Source organism: Arachis ipaensis, chromosome B3 (genome assembly GCF_059453495.1).
Source record: "Arachis ipaensis isolate K30076 ecotype BB chromosome B3, ASM5945349v1, whole genome shotgun sequence".
Lineage (NCBI taxonomy): Eukaryota > Viridiplantae > Streptophyta > Magnoliopsida > Fabales > Fabaceae > Arachis > Arachis ipaensis.
In genome coordinates, this window is record NC_142438.1 from 31,344,018 (window position 1) to 31,362,475 (window position 18,458).

Sequence of the window (18,458 nt, forward strand, 5' to 3'; positions counted from 1 at the left end):
TTCTAATGAGAGCAACTCACGTTCACATCATATATATACAGGTCTGGTTCACAGTAATTCGAATTATCCTCATTCGCACTATTATATAAAATTCGAATCAACATATTTCGAATTACCATTTGTAGCGAAAAATGAGTAATTCGAATCGATATGATTCGAACTTCCACTAGGTCACGAGATGCAAGTAATTCGAATTGACTAAATTCGAATTATGCTTGTGTAATTCGTTGCAACTTGATTCGAACTACTTGTACGCAATCGTTGGCATAATTCGAACTAGATAGATTCGAATTATAAAGAAATATAATTCGAATTTTGTTGTTTCGAATTACATTATAGTGTGCTTTGGTTGATTGATGAATGAGAACCTGATTTGACTGAATTGCGTAATAAAAATCTCCCCTTGACTTATATGCGTTTTTTACCCTATTTTTAATCAACGCTTTTAAATATTAATAAGTGATGAAAAAAATAATAAATTTTGGTGTCATGTCAGATTCCTCATAAAAATATTCTCCCTTGCTCAATGGACACCGTTGACACTGAATAGAGAGCCAGAAGAGTTAGAGCAAAGATTAAACGACACATTATCCAGCTGACAATCAAGCATGTCCTTGATGGTCTTCTCAGCCGCGGCCGCAAACCTTTCTCCAGTGTTTTCTGTGGTTCCCAGACATAAGTTTTCTCCCACCTTCCCTGAACGTATTCAGAGGCTTCATCACTTCGGGTACCGTTCGAATCCGAATCATTGCTTCAAACCGATTACGCAGCCATGTAGGAACTCTCTGATATCGGACAAGTTTCCTGCTGTCGGTGCCCGATCGACGGGTCCCGTTGCGCCCGATCATCTCATCGAAGTCGTTAAAACTGCTGCTCTGACTGGCGCTCAGGTTAAAAATAAATCTGGTTCCCAATTGTTTTGAAGTATACATCAATTTTGATTTTTGTGCCCTATTGTACATTCTTACACATTAATGGGATACTTCGCTATTTTATGTTTTGAAGGTTCAATTTTTTTTTTTTTTTTTTGTGGAACTAACTTAGTGCCCAAATATCTTGAGAGGACTAAGTTTCGGACTCATTTAAAGAAAAATGGGATGAAAAGGTTAAGGGAGTTTATGCTTAGAGGCATAACAAATATTTATAACCGGAAAAGCAGTCTTGAAATTGAATGAGTTCTCAGTGTGATGGATTGAAATTGTTGGATCAATGATTGTGGTTCAATGGGGTGCAATAATTTTTGAAGAAGACGGTGATGGCAAATTGCACATGTGACCAATAAAAATGAAGTTAAATTTAACCCCAAAATGCTGGAAAAAAAAATTGTTCTTATTTATTTATTTATTGTTTTTGAAGGTTTCCTCCTTTAATGTCAACAAACATATTGCATTGCCCCATTCTTTTGGTCCTTCCACTAAAAATAACCTTGTGTTTTGTTTCCTATCCCTGACCTTAGTGTGATTTACATTTTGGCTTAGGATAATTGAGTTGCCACTTCCATTTCTGAACAGTTCTAGGAAGATACTTAAAACTCTGAAGCTGAACTTTGATAGTAGACATTTCATTTGCTGTTGTTAGTAAAGTGGAGAGGAAGAAAGAAATGGGAAACAGAGATGTATCATGCCTGCTAAAACTGAAAATATGGGGGTCCATTGGGCCAAACTTTTATTCAGTAGAAACTTTGGTGAAGTTAAAGCATTTTGTAAAATGCAGTGGGAAAGATGCTGCTATCTTCTTTTGAAGTGGTCTAAAGATACTTGATTAAAAAGATCTTGTTTTACATCATTAGAGATTCTAAAGTACTCATTATTATTTCAACATCCAAAGTAGACATTTTGGCCAAATTTCAGTTGGTAGTTGCTGAACAAATGGATTATTGGATTATAAGCTATTGTAAAACAGATATTGTGTTTTGCTGCTTCATTCGGTATATTGAAGAGTTATCATTATTGTAAGAAAGGGACAGAGCATGTTTGTGTCCTACCTTGCATTTGGGTGCTTAAGGAAAAATTGTTATTGTGCTAAAGCTTCTATTTTAGATTTCCAAGTTGGGTACCATTTTAGAACTTTTGCATTTTCATGGTGTTTGAATAATCAATTAGTGGTTGTGCTGTTAGAACAAATTTGATAGAAGTGTCAGAATTTATTGTTTATAACTAAATAACAAACTCTTTAGATCTACAAATTGGATTTCATTTTAGTGGGGGAAAGAATACCCGCCATTACTAGCCATTAGTGATTAGCAAGTATAGAAAGCAAAAATGTTCACCGCAACCCAAAAAAAAGGGGAAATTGAATTCAGAAGGATCTAATATGTAATATCTTTTTAAGTTCCATTTCACGTTAGATCTGAATGACATGGGCTTATAATACGGTAATTAGTGATTATACTTCAACGAATTCTTTATCTCTGCTTAGTCATCTGCACTTTTTCTGTTGATCAGGGTGATATTTTAAGGTAGGAACTTTTACTATTGTTGTGAACCCACTATATTTTTCCTGTTATAGCATTTTAAATTTGGTCTTTTTTCCAGTTAAATAAGGTTTTGGCATATATTATCAAAAGATGGATGATTACTTCTTTCTGTTATTTACAGGTTGTAATGGATGCTGTAAATAAGCCACGAAATATTACATATAAAGGATTAACTGACTTGGTGACTGAGTAAGGTCTTATTGAATCTCTGATGCTTATCTTATTCAATGTTCAAATTAAATAATTGACACAGATTATAGGGCCTTTCCTCTGTTGCCTTCGTTGATCTCATCCAGTTCAATTACATGCTGTCTTTGACCTACAGTAGTCATTGGGTTCATAGCTTGTATTATTCTTCTTCTTCAACATATTGTACTAAAGGTTTCCTTTTTGTTTGCTTAACTAGGGAACTAACTTTAGGTTGCACTTAATTTTCAAACTATTTACAGGACAGATAAAATGAGCGAAGCTGCCATATTAGAGATCGTGAATAAGAATTTTGAAGACCATCTTATTCTCGGGGAAGAAGGAGGAATTATAGGGGATGCAGCATCAGATTATCTTTGGTGCATTGATCCGTTAGGTTTGGGATCTCCGTCAATCTTATTTTCTCAATTTAAGCACATTAACCTTTTTATAAATCAGAATCAGGAAAGGCTATACCAGTTCATGGCCTTCAAGAAATACTGTTTTTGTAATTTGCATCTTCTTTTAAAGAAAGGCACAGAATTTGGTAGATATCAGTTGAAAAGCTGCTGTTGTCCTTTTTATCTTAATATGATCAAGTATCTTAGATGTTCTTTTATAAGTGGTTGCTATATTTCATTATATTTCATGATTGTTATCTTATTTTTGATTAAGATGACTAGTTTATGATCATTATAAACAGGGATGAGTGCGTTGTATTTTGTATGAAATTTCATCACATCAAAACATTGCATCTTATTTTCTCTTTTCAATATTACTATTCATAATCCCGTTATTTCGAAATGGCATTAGAGGGCACTATGCTCTCACTACCAAACTGCTTAGTTCCTGATAAATATCTGGTACTGTTTATCTTTCATTACACCCTTCTTTCAAGCTATTTTGATATGTTCTCTAGTTGCTTGTCCACTATTATTAGTGTTTTTCTTCTCTCATAAGTGTGCCTTTTTTCCCCAACCACCCAATATTCTGGCTTGGGACTCAAAAAGCATCACAAATATGTCTCCACACATGTTCACTTCTATTATTTGATCATTTTCTTATGGATGGTAGTTTGTACAATATTTGAAGAGATAAGATGTGAATTGGCTCAAAAAGATTTGATCTATATTTTGAACAATTGTTGTGGGGAAACCATGCAAGGCACAACATTAGCAATAAAATCCTTAGCTGTAAATGTGTGGCCGAGAGCTACAAAATGAGCTTATTTGGTCAGTCGGCAAACTACATCCATTTTGGAGGACGAGTAAACTGCAATAACCCCTTGGCGCCAAGGCATATCTGTCCTTTTGAAATACTTTATAAGTGGTCATATAATCCTTGACGGCCTTTTTCTTATGTTTCCAATATGCCACACTAGCAACACTTTTACAAGTTCTGAGGGACTTATAATGTCTTCAAAGTTGAATCATGAATTCTGCTGGCAATATAAGGTTCAAAAGTGTGTTTCTTAGCACTACAAATTCTACACCTTTTGTACACCATGTTCTTGTGAATCAAATACATAGGTGGGTTGAATCATCATGATACTATTTTCTTGTTGATCCTTTTCAATCTTGATTCTTGAATCTTGCTGAACCTCTTATCTACTTGTTCTCAGACTTGGTTTATTGATCATTATGAAACGATTAATGTTACCACGGTAAAGTCTTCACTTTTCCATCACCAAGACAATGTCACTGAGATCTCCTTTATAACGTGATTTAGCCTATGCCCCAAGGTTGTGAGACTTGGGCATGGAAAGCCACTAATTTCGTTTCTTAAAATAAAACTGCTTCAATGCCCTTGCAAGAAGTGCAGTAATGGCTTAACTCAATTTCTCAAATGCCAATTGCACTTGGAGATTTAAAAAAAAAGAGTTCATCTTTTATAAGTTTGTTAGAAGCTTCTCTTCAACTTCAGACCAGGTTGAAACCTATAAACCCCAGAGAGACCAAGAAATCCATTTGAAGCTTTTAGGTCTTTGGTTGGGGCCAATCAACACTGCCTCAATATTTCTAGGATCAGTGAAAATGTTTTCTGTTGGCACTCCATGGCCTGTATACTGTGCTTGATACACTTGGAAACTGCACGTGCTTTTAGTTTGACACTATTGAGAGAAAATAAAGGAGAGAGACATGGAATTTCTTGTGTTTCAACTACAGAGTATAGACGAATATGAATTAAATTCTTGTAAATACAAATATATTATTTCTCTAATTAGTAATTACATATTCTAAAACTCCCCTTTATGCTGGGGTGTTATTTGGATGACTTAATTACAAATCTTGGATATTTGTGTAGATGGGACGACAAACTTTGCACATGGCTATCCCAGTTTTGCTGTTTCTGTTGGAGTTCTATATCGGGGGAGGCCAGCTGCTGCTGCAGTGGTGAATAGCCATATCTTTTTGTTCTATTTCCTACTGTTTGCATAGCTTTTTATGATAAATAAGTATGTCAGTCCTAATCAATTCTATATAAGGATATATACCTAGTACAATTGATGCATGAGATTAATGTGTTTTGCCATGTAATTAGTATGGTAATTGGAATGATGAGGGATTATGACATTTTAAATAAATGAAGTTACTGAATTGGACCAATATGAATAATCTTTCTTCTTGTTACCGAAAGAATATGCTGCATTATTTCCTATTTTGTACATATAGTTATGTTTTTATACCATAGCATCTAAGAACTAAAACTATTGAATTATTGAATCTAAATTAAACCCAGCCATTTCTCATCTTTTGGTCCTTTTAAATTACACAAGGTTCCTCTTTCTCTTGGGACTTCCTTTTCTTTCATAACCTTCATGATAGAGAATCCTTTGAACTTTTGGTTCTCTAAACTTCTCGTTGATGATTTTTCTGTCTTCAAACCCTGATAAATGGATATGGTCTCTTGACTCCTCTGGTAGTTTTAGCTGTAAATCCTTCTTCCAATTCCTTACTCACTCCTCTAACACAACATCCTTTCATCTAGACAAACCCATTGGAAGTCCAAAGCTCCCTCTAAAGTCAACTCTTTTTTATGGACAGTTGTGGTTAACAGAATTAATACCAATGACTTATGCAGGTTTGAAGGCTAGATAAGATAAGGCTATCTCCCATGATCTGTGTGTTACGTGTGGGGCAAATTTAGAGTCAAATTCACATCTGTTTATGCATTGCCCAATGACTGTTTTCTTATGGAACAATTTGTTTAGCATCTTTGATGAATGTTTGGTGTACGCTGTAATCCTAGACCAATTACTATTGACTAGGTTTGTTGGGTTTGGCAGTAGAAAAGAGGTAACATTTTTGTAGCAATGTGCAGTTTTTGCCACTATTTGGACTATTTGATTGGAGCGTAATGCAAGCACCTTTAATGACATATATTTTGATAATCATGTTTTATGGAATAGAATTAGATGCCCAACACTTGGTGTAAAGCTTATCATCTTTACCAAAGACTTTCCCTATTGAACATGTTGAGAGTTTAGAAAGCTATGCTTTATAGATAAATCTTTTGTTTTTCTATTTTTTCTTTTGTATAGAGGATCATCTTAATGAATTTTTATTTATTTATTTATTTTTTGAAAAAAATTATTTATTGCTCAGGATTTTCTCACTTAACCTTCTCCAGTATTATTTGAAAATTCAGCATGAGATTAGAGAGGAGTATATTCTCTATGACCTGCTACATCAATATTCTGCCACTAACTTCCTGAAATTTGAACTTGATTCGATTTGTAAGGCACAGATTTCTGTCAAAATCCTACATTTATTCGATCAGCTTCATCTTTCCTATTCACTTCTTTTCTAACTCGTGAATCATGTACATCACTAGCATCTCATTTTTTGGCAGTGTTTTCCCCTTCAGACCACTATGTTTCCTTTTGCTGGTTTATTTTTCAATGCTTTTTTACTATGTGGCAAGTGCTATTTGCATCATCTCTCATTATAGCCTCCGGAACCTACGTGTACATCTGCAGTTCAGCAATGACCTTTGAGCAAATCTTTCGGAGTGTCCATGGGTTAAAAGTTTTTAGTGTCAGCTTATTGGCTCAAATATTATCAGCTTTAATGGTAATAAGCCTAATCTGGCTCATAGAAAACTGCAACCACTACTTTTCCCAGCTCTTTATGCATATACCATTTTAAAGAATTTATTTCTCTTTCCACTTATGTTCTCACTATCCCTTTCTTGTTATTTTATAAGAAGAAATATTTTCTACTTTTGTTTCTATTTCTGATTTTGCTTCTATTTCTGATTTTGCTTCTCCTAGAATCTTAATGAACTGGGCCTTTTATATATTTCAGGTTGAATTTGTTGGAGGTCCTATGTGTTGGAATACTCGCACTTTCTCTGCAACTACTGGTGAAAGAAAATACTATCTTGTCTTCCATCTGTGTCTTGAAGAAATAAAACTGACTTAAATAAATTTGTGGCTTTACAATAAATATACTCTCTGACCTTCTAGGTGGTGGAGCTTTCTGCAATGGGGAGAGGATTCAAGTCAGTGAAACTAATCAGGTGATTTACAACAAAACAATACCTCAACATAAAGTTAAAGAATAGTGATCTTGGATCACAATTTGTTTTTTCTTCATTTAGGCTGTGTTTCTTGAGGTACTGAGACTGAGACTGGGGATTGAAACTCAGTGTCATGTTTGGTGATCAGAGACTAAAACTAAAATTTCAGTCCCTTAAATACCTCTAGAAAGTGAGGACACAGGGAATTGAAATTTTTGGATACATAGACTGAAACTGTACTAATATTTCTTTCCTAAAATGCCCTCATTCAAAATTTTATATTCCAAGTCTACCCCTCACTGTCGGTCTACTGCCACCCCACTGCCAACACTTCATAGCGCCCACCTCTCACCCCCAACCCAACCCCACCACCACACCTCTACCATCACCGAATTCCAACACCACCAACAACAATAATCCCGAGAACAACTACAATCTCGTGAACATATGTCAAAATCAGATTCAACAATCTCATAAACAAGAGGATTTCAAAATCAAAAAGGAGAAGAGAACAGGGGGCAGAATTGGATATTTGAGATTCCGAATCGGAGGGAGCAGAGACCCAGAACTTGAACTGTCTTCAGCCCAGAACTGGAACAGAGGCGATACGGTGAGCACAGGGAACAGAGGCAGCGCAACGGACTAGCAGTGATGCGACTAAGTGCAGACACGACGGCAACAAACAGGGACACAAGACGAAACGAACACGATGGCAGACACGACGGTGGTGGGTGCTGTCGTCTCTGCTGCGTCGCCATGGAGGGAAACTGTCGCTGCCGCTGGTTTTCCGGAGAGAGAAGAGGACAAAGATGAGAGAGAGAGAGCAAGAAAACAGAGAGGAGGGGAAAAGGTAAAGGGGAAAGGGTTAGGGGGATGGCTTAATGGGTAGGGTTAGGGTTTTAATTAGTAAGGGCAGTTTAGTACTTTCACTTATTTAATTCTCCATTTTTATCTTAAACCAAACAGGATACTGAGACATAACTCAGTTCTATACACTTACACCAAACACAATACGGAGACTTAATTTAGTCTCTCCCCCAATCTCTGTCTCTCAATCTCGGTCTCTCTTTCAAATGCAACCTATAATTCTGTTTATTTTTTTGGTTTTCATCATTATTATTTTACGGAACTATCTGATTTATATGGCACTTGATGACTGATGTATGTTGTATGTGATCTGCATTTTTAGGTGGAACGATCTCTTCTAGTGACTGGCTTCGGGTATGATCATGATGATGCATGGGCCACTAACATTGACTTATTTAGAGAGTTTACAGATGTCAGCAGGGTAATCATCTACTAAAGTCTATTTAAACCTTGTCTCATTTATTTGCCTTCCACTTTTCATTTGCCCGACTTTGATTATTAGGGTGTAAGACGACTTGGTGCGGCTGCAGTGGACATGTGTCATGTAGCTTTGGGAATTGTAGAAGCTTATTGGGAATATCGTCTAAAGCCATGGGATATGGCTGCAGGTGTTTTGGTATATTTTATGAGTTCTATATCATTGTCACTTTTGCTCTAACAGTATCATTGATATGCTTTATGTGTAAAGGCGAGTGAGAGATGTGTAATGCCATGAGATTGAAAGAATTTCAAAGTGAACCTAAACTCACCTACTGGTCAAATTGAATAGTTTTAAGTGGTAGAAGTATTTGAAGTCCAACATTAATTTTAAAGGTAAATAGAAGAAGCAGAAAACACATCTGATTTAGTTTTGATGGAATAAACCCATGTAAAGTGTCAGAACATATCAATAAACACAATGTGGTCATGACAGGCCCTCCCTGAGATTCAAGGTCTGTATGCTTCTCATTGTCGTTTGTGTTTTCGATTTGTAGTATGTCTTGAAGGAAACAGTGAAAACAGAAAATCCTACTTATTGTTTTCACCTTTTTTCACTTAATTTTGAAAGTATAGAAACTAGGGAAGCCCTAATGTTTTCTGTTTGAAATATTTTTATCATGAATTTTAGGAACAGGAAAATAGTTAGAAAATGTGTCAGACATCTTTGTAATCCAAACTGAAACTAGAAAAAGAAATAGGAATGAAAATAGTCCTAAGTACTCTAAGAAACCTATCTCTTTTCTTTTGCAGGTCGATTCATTATGAAAATAATTTTTATAGATTTTTTATTTCTATTTACTTGTAGATGGTGGAAGAAGCAGGGGGCGCTGTTTCTCGGATGGATGGCGGGAAATTTTGTGTTTTTGATAGATCGGTTTTGGTTTCAAATGGTGTGCTCCATGAAAAGGTTAGCCTTTTCTGATTTTGCTTCAAATATCTGGAAATAATTTTAGTTGTCATGTGAATCGTAAAATTGGGTCAATAGCTTTTCAGCTCATTTAATTTTGACAATTGTTTAGGCTTTCTATATGCTTTTTAATGCGGATATTTCCTATGATGTAGTTTTAGTTTGCTATATCTACCACAGTACCACTAGTCTTTGTCAGTCTGTAGCATATTAACACAAAATCAATCAGGGAGCAAGTTCATGTGCAGATTAAAAGCAAAATTTGTTTGTTGTCGAAGATAATCTTTGCGCTCATGAGAATTTTTTGCACTTATCTTAGAGCAAGCCTAAAGCTCTCTCAGTAATTAAGTATTCATACTTGGCTACATTAAGAGTGTGTTTGGTGTCAGTTGAAAAGACTGAGACTATGGTCAGAAATTAGCGCAAATATATATATATATATATATATATATATATATATATATATATATATATATATATATATATATATATCCTAAAAGACTATTGTCAGATATTACAAGGAATATGAGAGAGAATTTTCTAGGCGTGCTTAGTTTCTATACAACTAAATTCCTAGATCTGCCTAGTTTCTATGTTGTCAATGTTTCTTTCCAACATCCTCCCTCAAGCTGGAGCATATATGTTAAATGATCCAAGCTTGCTACACAGATATTGAATCTGAGGTCCTCTGAGACACTGAAAATATCTGCTAGCTGTTCACTAGAGCTTATTGATTCAATGATTATTTCCTCTGAGAGAATGTTTTCTCGAACATGACAGTCAACTACTCAACTTCAATATATTTTGTTCTTTCATGAAATATTAGATTAGAAGCTATATGAAGGGCTGCCTAATTATCACAAAATAATTTCATTTCTTTGAAGTCTAAATGAGTTAAAAAGTAAGTTGGCCACAGCACGAAAGTCTGCTTCAACATTGGAGCGAGATACAACATTTTTCTTTTTTCTTTTTTACTTTTCCAAGAGACACGATTTCCTCCAAGAAAGACAATAACCTGTAGCAGATTGTCTATCAGTGGAACAATCTGCTCTATCTGCATCACTGAAACCAATAATCTGAGAATTCCCTTTATCATCATAAAGTATCTCATCTCAGGAGATCCTTTAATATATCTCATATTTACATTATTGCATTCCAAGGATCCAAGCAAGGAGATTGCAGAAATTGACTTACTACCCCAACTGCAAGACAAATGTTAGGTCTAGTAATGGTGAGATAGAGAAGTTTTCCTACTAATCTTCTATACCTTTCAAGATCTGAAATTGGCTCCCTCTGGTTAGGTAGTAACTCAAGATTTGGATCCATCGGACTATTAGTTGATCTATAATTCATCATTCCCCTGAATATATCCAGAGCATACTTCTTTTGAGAGATAACAACACGATTAATTGATTGGGCAACTTCAATTCCAAGAAAGTATTTTAGCTTTCCCAAATCCTTGGTTTGAAAGTAACTGAAGAGATTTTCTTTCAAACAATTAATCCCTTGATGCTTATCATCTGTGATAACAATATCATCCACGTACAATATCAAGTAAACACTTTTCCCTTGGGAATCATGATAGTAGAAAACTGAATGATCTGCCTCACTCCGTTTTATCCCAATCAACAACGGAGCTGAATTTAACCACGTTATGGGGGATTGTTTCAATCCATAGATTGAATGTCATAGCTTGCAAACCAATCCAGAGCCCCCTCAAGCAACAAAGCTAGGCAGTTGCTTCATGTAAAACCTCTTCCTCTAGATCACCATGAAGGCAGGCATTCTTGATATCCAATTGATGTGATTACCAATGACGAATAGCAATCATAGCTGAGAAAACACAAACCTAAGTGATTTCGGCTACATGAGATAAGGTATCCCCATAGTCAAGACCATAAATTTGAGTGTATCCTTTTGCAACAAGCCTTGCTTAGGCGATCAATTGTCCATTTGGACCGACTTTGATTGCGTACACCCAACAACATCCAAGTGTGGTTTTGCCCAAAGGAAGAGGAACCAGCTCCCAAGTACCACTATGCTCTGAAGCTTGTATTTCATCAATCATGACTTGAACTCTTTTGTGTATTGAAATAGGAGAGATAGAAGGTACAAAGGTGGAGTAAGACAGATAATCGATGATAACTCAAAAAGTTATAAATAGGATGAGGATTTTTGGGAGAGCGTGTACCTTTGAGAACTGCTATGAGAACTGCTATAGGTGAATCTAAATTCTCATCGGAAAGGCTCGTAAATCTACGCTTTGAGAAATCGGAAAGCTATGCTTTATAGATAAATAAATCTTTTGTTTTGTTTTGCTTGCTTATCCCCAATTTGTATTATCCTTCTCATTTTAATGAAATTCTTTTTTTAATAAAAACAAATATTCAGTGATTTATGGGGGACGTCACCTATGGTGTCTCATGCTCACTATAAGTAATTTATTGACGATTATAGTCGTTTCACATGGATTTATTTTTTGTGACCAAAAGCTGAAGTAATATTACAAGTTCGACATCTCTCAAGGATAAGGTCTTTATAGCATAATTATCAAACTTGAACTGCCAATCTAGGTATTGGTCACCAAGTTAGTGGTTCAATCGGTGGGTCATTGGTTAAATAAACCGTTTGACCTAATAATAATAAAATTAAATAACTATATAAAATTGTAATAAAAATCTAAATTTAAATATTAAAAATAAAGAAATGCAAATGATAACTTGCAAAATAAAATTGTCCAAAATCTTAATGAACAAATTTAGAACAAATAGAATAATAAATACATACATAACATAGTTGGAAATTAGTGTTCCACAAAGATATATTTTAATTGCTTTCTTCTAATAATAAAATAAGTTAGTTAACCAAGCTTTTTAATGAGATTTTAAGGTCAAAGAAGATGTGGATAAAGCTCATGAGTCATATCATGAAGTTATGGAAAATGGTGATAGAACGGAGGTTGAGAAAAGAGACATAAGTAACAAAGAACCGTTTTGGTTTTATGCCAAGGAGATCCGTCACCGAAGCAATATACCTGTTAAGAAGGATGATGAAGAGGTATCGTAGTAATAAAATGGATCTATACATGGTGTTTATTGATTTGGAAAAAGCGTATGATATGATGCCAAGGGAGGTCTTATGGAAGGTTTTAGAATGGAAAGTTTTAGAAAAGAAGAGAGTAATAATCGCATATAGACATGTATGATGGAGCTACAACTAGTGTGAAGACTTAAGGTGGTGTGACAGAGAAATTTCCTATTGGTATAGGATTACACCAGGGATCATCCTTAAGTCCATACATTTTCACATTAGTGTTGGAAGTACTCACAGAGCACATCTAAGAGCCTGTTCTATGGTGCATGCTTTTTGCCGAGGAGAGTCAAGGGAAGACCTAAATAAAAAGTTGGACTTATAGAGAGAAGCTCTAGAAGTGTATGGTATGTAAGTTCGGTCTGCGAAGGGAAAATCTTAATATAGAGGTGAAGATTGGAGAAAACATCCTACGAAACGTTAAAAGTTTTAAGTATCTTGAATGTATCATACAAGATAATAGAGAAATTGAACATGATTTAAATCATAGGATCCAAGCAGGTTAGTCAAAATGGCGGAGTGCATCTGGTTTTATATGTGACAAAAAAGTGCCTTTAAAACTTAAAGGTAAATTCTATCGCACTGCTATAAGACCGACTATGCTTTATGGTATAGAGTGTTGGGCGGCCAAAGAAGAGTACAAACATAAGCTAAGTGAGGCAGAGATGAAGCTGTTGAGATAGATGAGTGGTCATATGCGATTGGATAAAATAAGGAACGAAGATATAAAGGAGAGTTGGAGTAACACCTATTGTGGAAAAGATGGTAGAATCGCGTCTCAGGTGGTTTGGACTTGTGAGAAGAAGACCGACAGAACACCGAGTTAGGAGGGTGGATGAGATGGAAGATGGACAAGGGGTGAAAGGCAGAGGAAGACCTAAGAAGACCATCCATGAGGTGGTCAAACGAGATCTACATGTAAACAGTCTCTCTGTAGACATGATACATGATAGAGCTCAATGGCATCGTTTGATCCATGTAGCCGACCCCACCTAGTGGGGCAAGGCTTTGTTGTTGTTGTTGTTCTAATAATAAAATACAAAGCAATCAGTTTTCGTTGGTTTTGACTAGGTTGATTGCATAATCAATTTGATGGTTTGCTGGGTCACCGGTTTTCTAGTCGAATCGGTGGGTCTAGTCTGATTATCATAACTATACCCTAAATGTGAGAGGCTCACCTCTTGGGCTAGCTTTTGGAATGTGCCAGGCCTACTCAATTCTAATATGATATCAGAGCTTATATGATCTTAATGTTGGGCCACCCACAGATTTTCATTATTGGGCATGACAGTGTTTACACGTATGATACTTCTGTTACCTCTTGTGTTAGCTTCTGGGGTGAGTTAGGCCCATTTAATTATAAAAAGTGTTCTCTGCTTTCAAAACTTTTCATGCTTATGTCCAAATCCAATTTTCGTCAAAAATAAAAGTTCGTGGCTCTGTCAATGGGTGGATGTTACGCACCCGGAGAAGGGTGGGAGCAAAAAATATTTTTCTGAGGCTGCAATAGGGTCCAAGAGAATTCCTCTTTTGCCCTTCATTTACAGTAGGGGGAATAGGAGAGTGAAAAGAGAAAATGGCGGGGAATCACTTGTGTAACTAATTAGGCCACGTGGCAGAGTTAGTGGATGCCTGGATGGGCGTGTGATCCTAGGGTGATTCTGTTAGGGAAGAGAGAGAGATTCTGTTATATAGAGGAAAAAAGGAATAATGAGAAGGTAGGAATTAAGATAGAATTATGGTAGTGTTTGATAGAATTATGGAATTATGCGACATATTTTCATAGTATTTTTTTCTGTTCTATAATTTCCTCCATTTCCCATATAATCCATAATTGAAGAAGGGGTGATTTCACAGTAATTCATTACTACCTCAGCTCTTCTAGTTCTATTGTTTTCTTTCTATTTTCTGGGGTACCAGTTGTTACAGTGGAGTGCACATCTTATTTCTTCCAAGATTTCTTGCAAACCAATGAGATTTTATTTAAAAAATCATGTCTCTGCCACATCCCAACAAAATGGAGTAGCTGAAAGAAAAAAAAAAAAAAAATCTTTTTGATGTTGTGCCTTATGTTGGAATCTTTTGTGGCACCTCGTTTTTGGAGTCTTTCTTATTTACTGCGAGCTCTCTCCTTCACTAAAAAATGATTTTCCTTCCTTAATGTTGTTTGATCACTCACCCACTTATTCTAATCGCTGAACCTTTGGATGTGTTTGTATGTACATCTTCTCCCACAGATTGCACCAAACATACGGATCAATCTATTAAATATGCTTTTCTTGGATAGTCTCCCCACCAAAAAGGTTTTCTATGCTATGATCCTAATCTACATCAGATTCGTCTCTAGAGATGTGATATTACACGAAATGCATATTGTTTTGCAAATAACCATGATCCTCTCTTTGCATCCCCTAGATCAGTTTTGGCACTGTTTTCTAATAAATCTGCAAAACTAGAACCACCAATACCTCTCTTTGTACACCAAAGACATCCAGCTAACACTCCAAATCAGGCATCTGGACATCCAGGCCCCTGCTCGATCACTCACCAGCTGCTGATCCAATATTTGATCCATAACGAGTTCTTGTACGATGCAGTTCATGCATTTTTAAACCCCAAAGTAAGGTTTTCCTTCCTCTTTATCCTTGACAGCAACTTTAGCTTCTGTTTCTATATTTTCATCCTATGAACAGGCTATGGAACATGAATCTTGGCAACAAGCTATTGAAACCGAACTACTTGTATTGGAAGAAAATCAAACATGGCATGTTGTTCCATGACCCCCCATCTATTTATTTATTGGATATTATGGCAGAATATTGACGGAATATCTTCTTGTATATTAGTAGAATATTAGCAGTTATTTCTGCGGAATATCTAAATATTTAATTTTTATTATAAAATTTTAAAAATAAATAATATCCAACATTTTTGTAGTAAATATTAAAGATTTTATCAAATGAACAAAAAAAAAATGTCACTGGAGCAAAACGGTATCATGTGAATAAATAATATGAAAAGAATAGCATTTTGATAAAAAGTTTTAGAAATTGTGGCACATGGGTTAAAAAGCCAAGAGAAATAGAGTGAGTGGAGAAGGAAGAGAATTTCTTAATTTTGGAGGAAAAAAATTTATTTTAATTGCAATGATGTAGAGTGTTATGTGACATATTTTGATTCTCAAATATTTAATAGATATTAATTTCAATTGCAATGAAAAAATATCATATGATACATTTTGGTTGTCAAATTAGTAATTACTAATTAGTAATGATGTATAAGAGAGATTGAGTAAGTGAAGGAGGAACAAAGATAAAAAAGGGAAGAGTTCAATCCAAATCAATTCCATTCCAAGCCTTTGTGTTCCAGACAGGATTTGTCAAGTCTTGTGTTGCTGCCCCCTAGATGTTTGATAATCCTATGTTTGCTTATTGGGTAAGGTTCACGGCACTTTGCATGATATTAATGAGTTATTACTATTTTCTATACCCCCACCCCAGTCAAGGAGCATGATCGTAGTTTCTTTTGATAGTTTTGACTTTGCAGAGGAAAATTAAAATAAAATGTAATGAATAAAAGTGGACCCAATAGTCCAATTAGGTATTTCTCATTAGTAGTCGGATTTACTATAAATATGGATAGTTGTGATGAATGAAAGAAGCATGAAATTAGTGAATTGATATATTTCCTTCTTTGGAATCCTTCAATGGAATTATCTTCTCCATCCCTTCCTCTAATTTGAATTGATTCTTCTCTAATTTTCCTCTAATAATTCTTTCCTTATTCTATTTCTTTCCCCTTACAGAAAACTAGAATTACAAATTAGGTGGTTTCCATGGTACCCTCCCAAATTTAAATTTGGCCTTGTGTTTAATAATTGCCAACTCATTGTTATGAATCAATCACTCACTGAACTGTTGTACCTAAATACTACCTTTGGTTTAACAAAGTCCCAGTTCTTGATCTCATTTCCATCAAGGGAATAGCATGTTTTCGGAACTTTGGTTTATTACTTGCTTGATATAATTTTTTGAATGTGATGGAAATGCGGGAAAACTTAATGAACGGGGAATCCTATTTCAATTGTAAATCAGTTCATTTCCATAAATTGTGTTCTTCTAAACACTACTATTTCGCTCTAAGAACTTGAGGCTTACTATTGTAACTTAAGCAATTTCCTTGATTCTGCTGGTATTTAATATAACTAATGGAGTTTTTTGGTGGTTCACTGAACCTGACCTCAATGGAACAATCTCTTAACCTTTTTTATATTTATATTTATATTTATCTTTACAGCTTCTAGATCGAATTGGACCTGCAACAGAGAAATTGAAAAGCAAGGGAATTGATTTCTCATTGTGGTATAAACCAGAGAATTACGCGGCTGACGTCTAAGGTCGGATGATTGTTTCCTTTCATGGACACTAATACAAATATTAAGTTCCATTGTTATATTAGTTTCTGCTCATAGTTCGATATTTATGAAAGCCAAACATTTTGGACATTAAACTGCAAAGATAACTTTTACGCCAGCTGAATTTTCAAAAATGTGTTTAAAAATTGTTATATCTACACGGCTACACCCACGTGATATTTATTGGGGAATTTATCTTCTGAAATTGAATTATCATGTGACCTGATCTATCACTATTTATCTTTTCATGCCATGAGTCTTTTTTTTCTTTTAGAATAATGCTATAGATCCAAGTATTTTTGTTAACCAAATTTAATTAAGTTTGTCTAATATCAACACAAATCAATTATCAACGCAAATCAATTATACGTAGTATTATTCTAAGTCTTATTATTTAACTTAGTTAGACTTGTGGTTCATAAAAAAACTTGGATATATATCATTACTTTTTCTTTTTCATATTTTATGGTTATCAGCAGCATAGTTATCAAATACGGACAAAATCATCCGGTTTGAATGAAAAATTGATGAACAAATCTGGTTTGATGTTCTAATTAATGCATTTAAATTGGTTAAATCCAGTAAAACCGGTTAGAATTGGTGTGAACTGTGCAGTGACCGAACCGTGTAGCGACTGAACCAATTGACATGTGTATCGATTTATGTCATGATGATGTCAGCACATAGGTGCATGCCAATTTTTTAAAAAATTGACTCCTTAAATTTGAACACGGGACCTCGAGAATATATTGATTCTTATTAGATATAGTGGTATATATATAAGTGATACTCAATTATATTTTTAAATATATATTTTTTATTTGAACCTAATAATCTACAGGTTGAATTATTGACATAGTGACCCGGTTTTTTGACTGGGTCAATTGTTGGTCCGGTCTGAAGCTTGAACATAGTACAGCAGCTGCTGAAGACCATCTCAGTATTTGAAATAAACACACATGAATAAAATAAGAAAAACAAAAGCACAAACACGATACTGGTAAACCATGTCTAGGCTTAGGCTTAAATAAACTGCAAATTTTAGGTAAAAACCAAGCAAACACCAATCCAGAAAATCTATTCATATTTTGTGTTGGTTCTTTGCACCTACTTCATCTTTCCATTCTTATAACACGTTTGTTTTCCTGGTATTCCTTCATCACCAAATTCATCTCTTCCTACTTCACCTATTTATCATTTGCAATTTTCATTCTAATTCATAGTTGACATTTTCCATCCTTGTAGCAGACATAATTTTCCTATATCAAGCACCATATTAGATAACCTTATCTACTGATCCGTACCCGTTATAATCGAACCGACGTTACGCCTTTGCTAGCCCATATCCATATAAGTAAACCAACTACTAGGTCAAAATCAGATAACAATGCACTAAAAGAAAACTCCGCGACGCACCTCAGATTAGGTAGCGAGAATCTCGGATCAGTAACGGACGTATTTTTCAAACATAAATAGCCTTGCTTAAACGACCTAAAGGTAGGCACACAAAAGATACA

The 18,458-nt window shown here is 35.1% G+C and overlaps 1 protein-coding gene across 1 annotated transcript; it reads left to right on the plus strand.

The window, feature by feature from the left end:
- Positions 1-464: 464 nt before the first annotated feature.
- On the plus strand, positions 465-17,146 carry IMPL1 (myo-inositol monophosphatase like 1). The gene is made up of 10 exons (XM_016333064.3): positions 465-890; positions 2,598-2,665; positions 2,926-3,059; positions 4,967-5,055; positions 6,970-7,027; positions 7,131-7,183; positions 8,373-8,471; positions 8,553-8,666; positions 9,336-9,437; positions 16,824-17,146. The coding sequence occupies exons 1-10, from the start codon at positions 609-611 to the stop codon at positions 16,920-16,922; spliced, it is 1,098 nt and encodes a 365-aa protein (XP_016188550.1). The 5' UTR covers positions 465-608; the 3' UTR covers positions 16,923-17,146.
- The last annotated feature ends 1,312 nt before the right edge of the window (positions 17,147-18,458 follow it).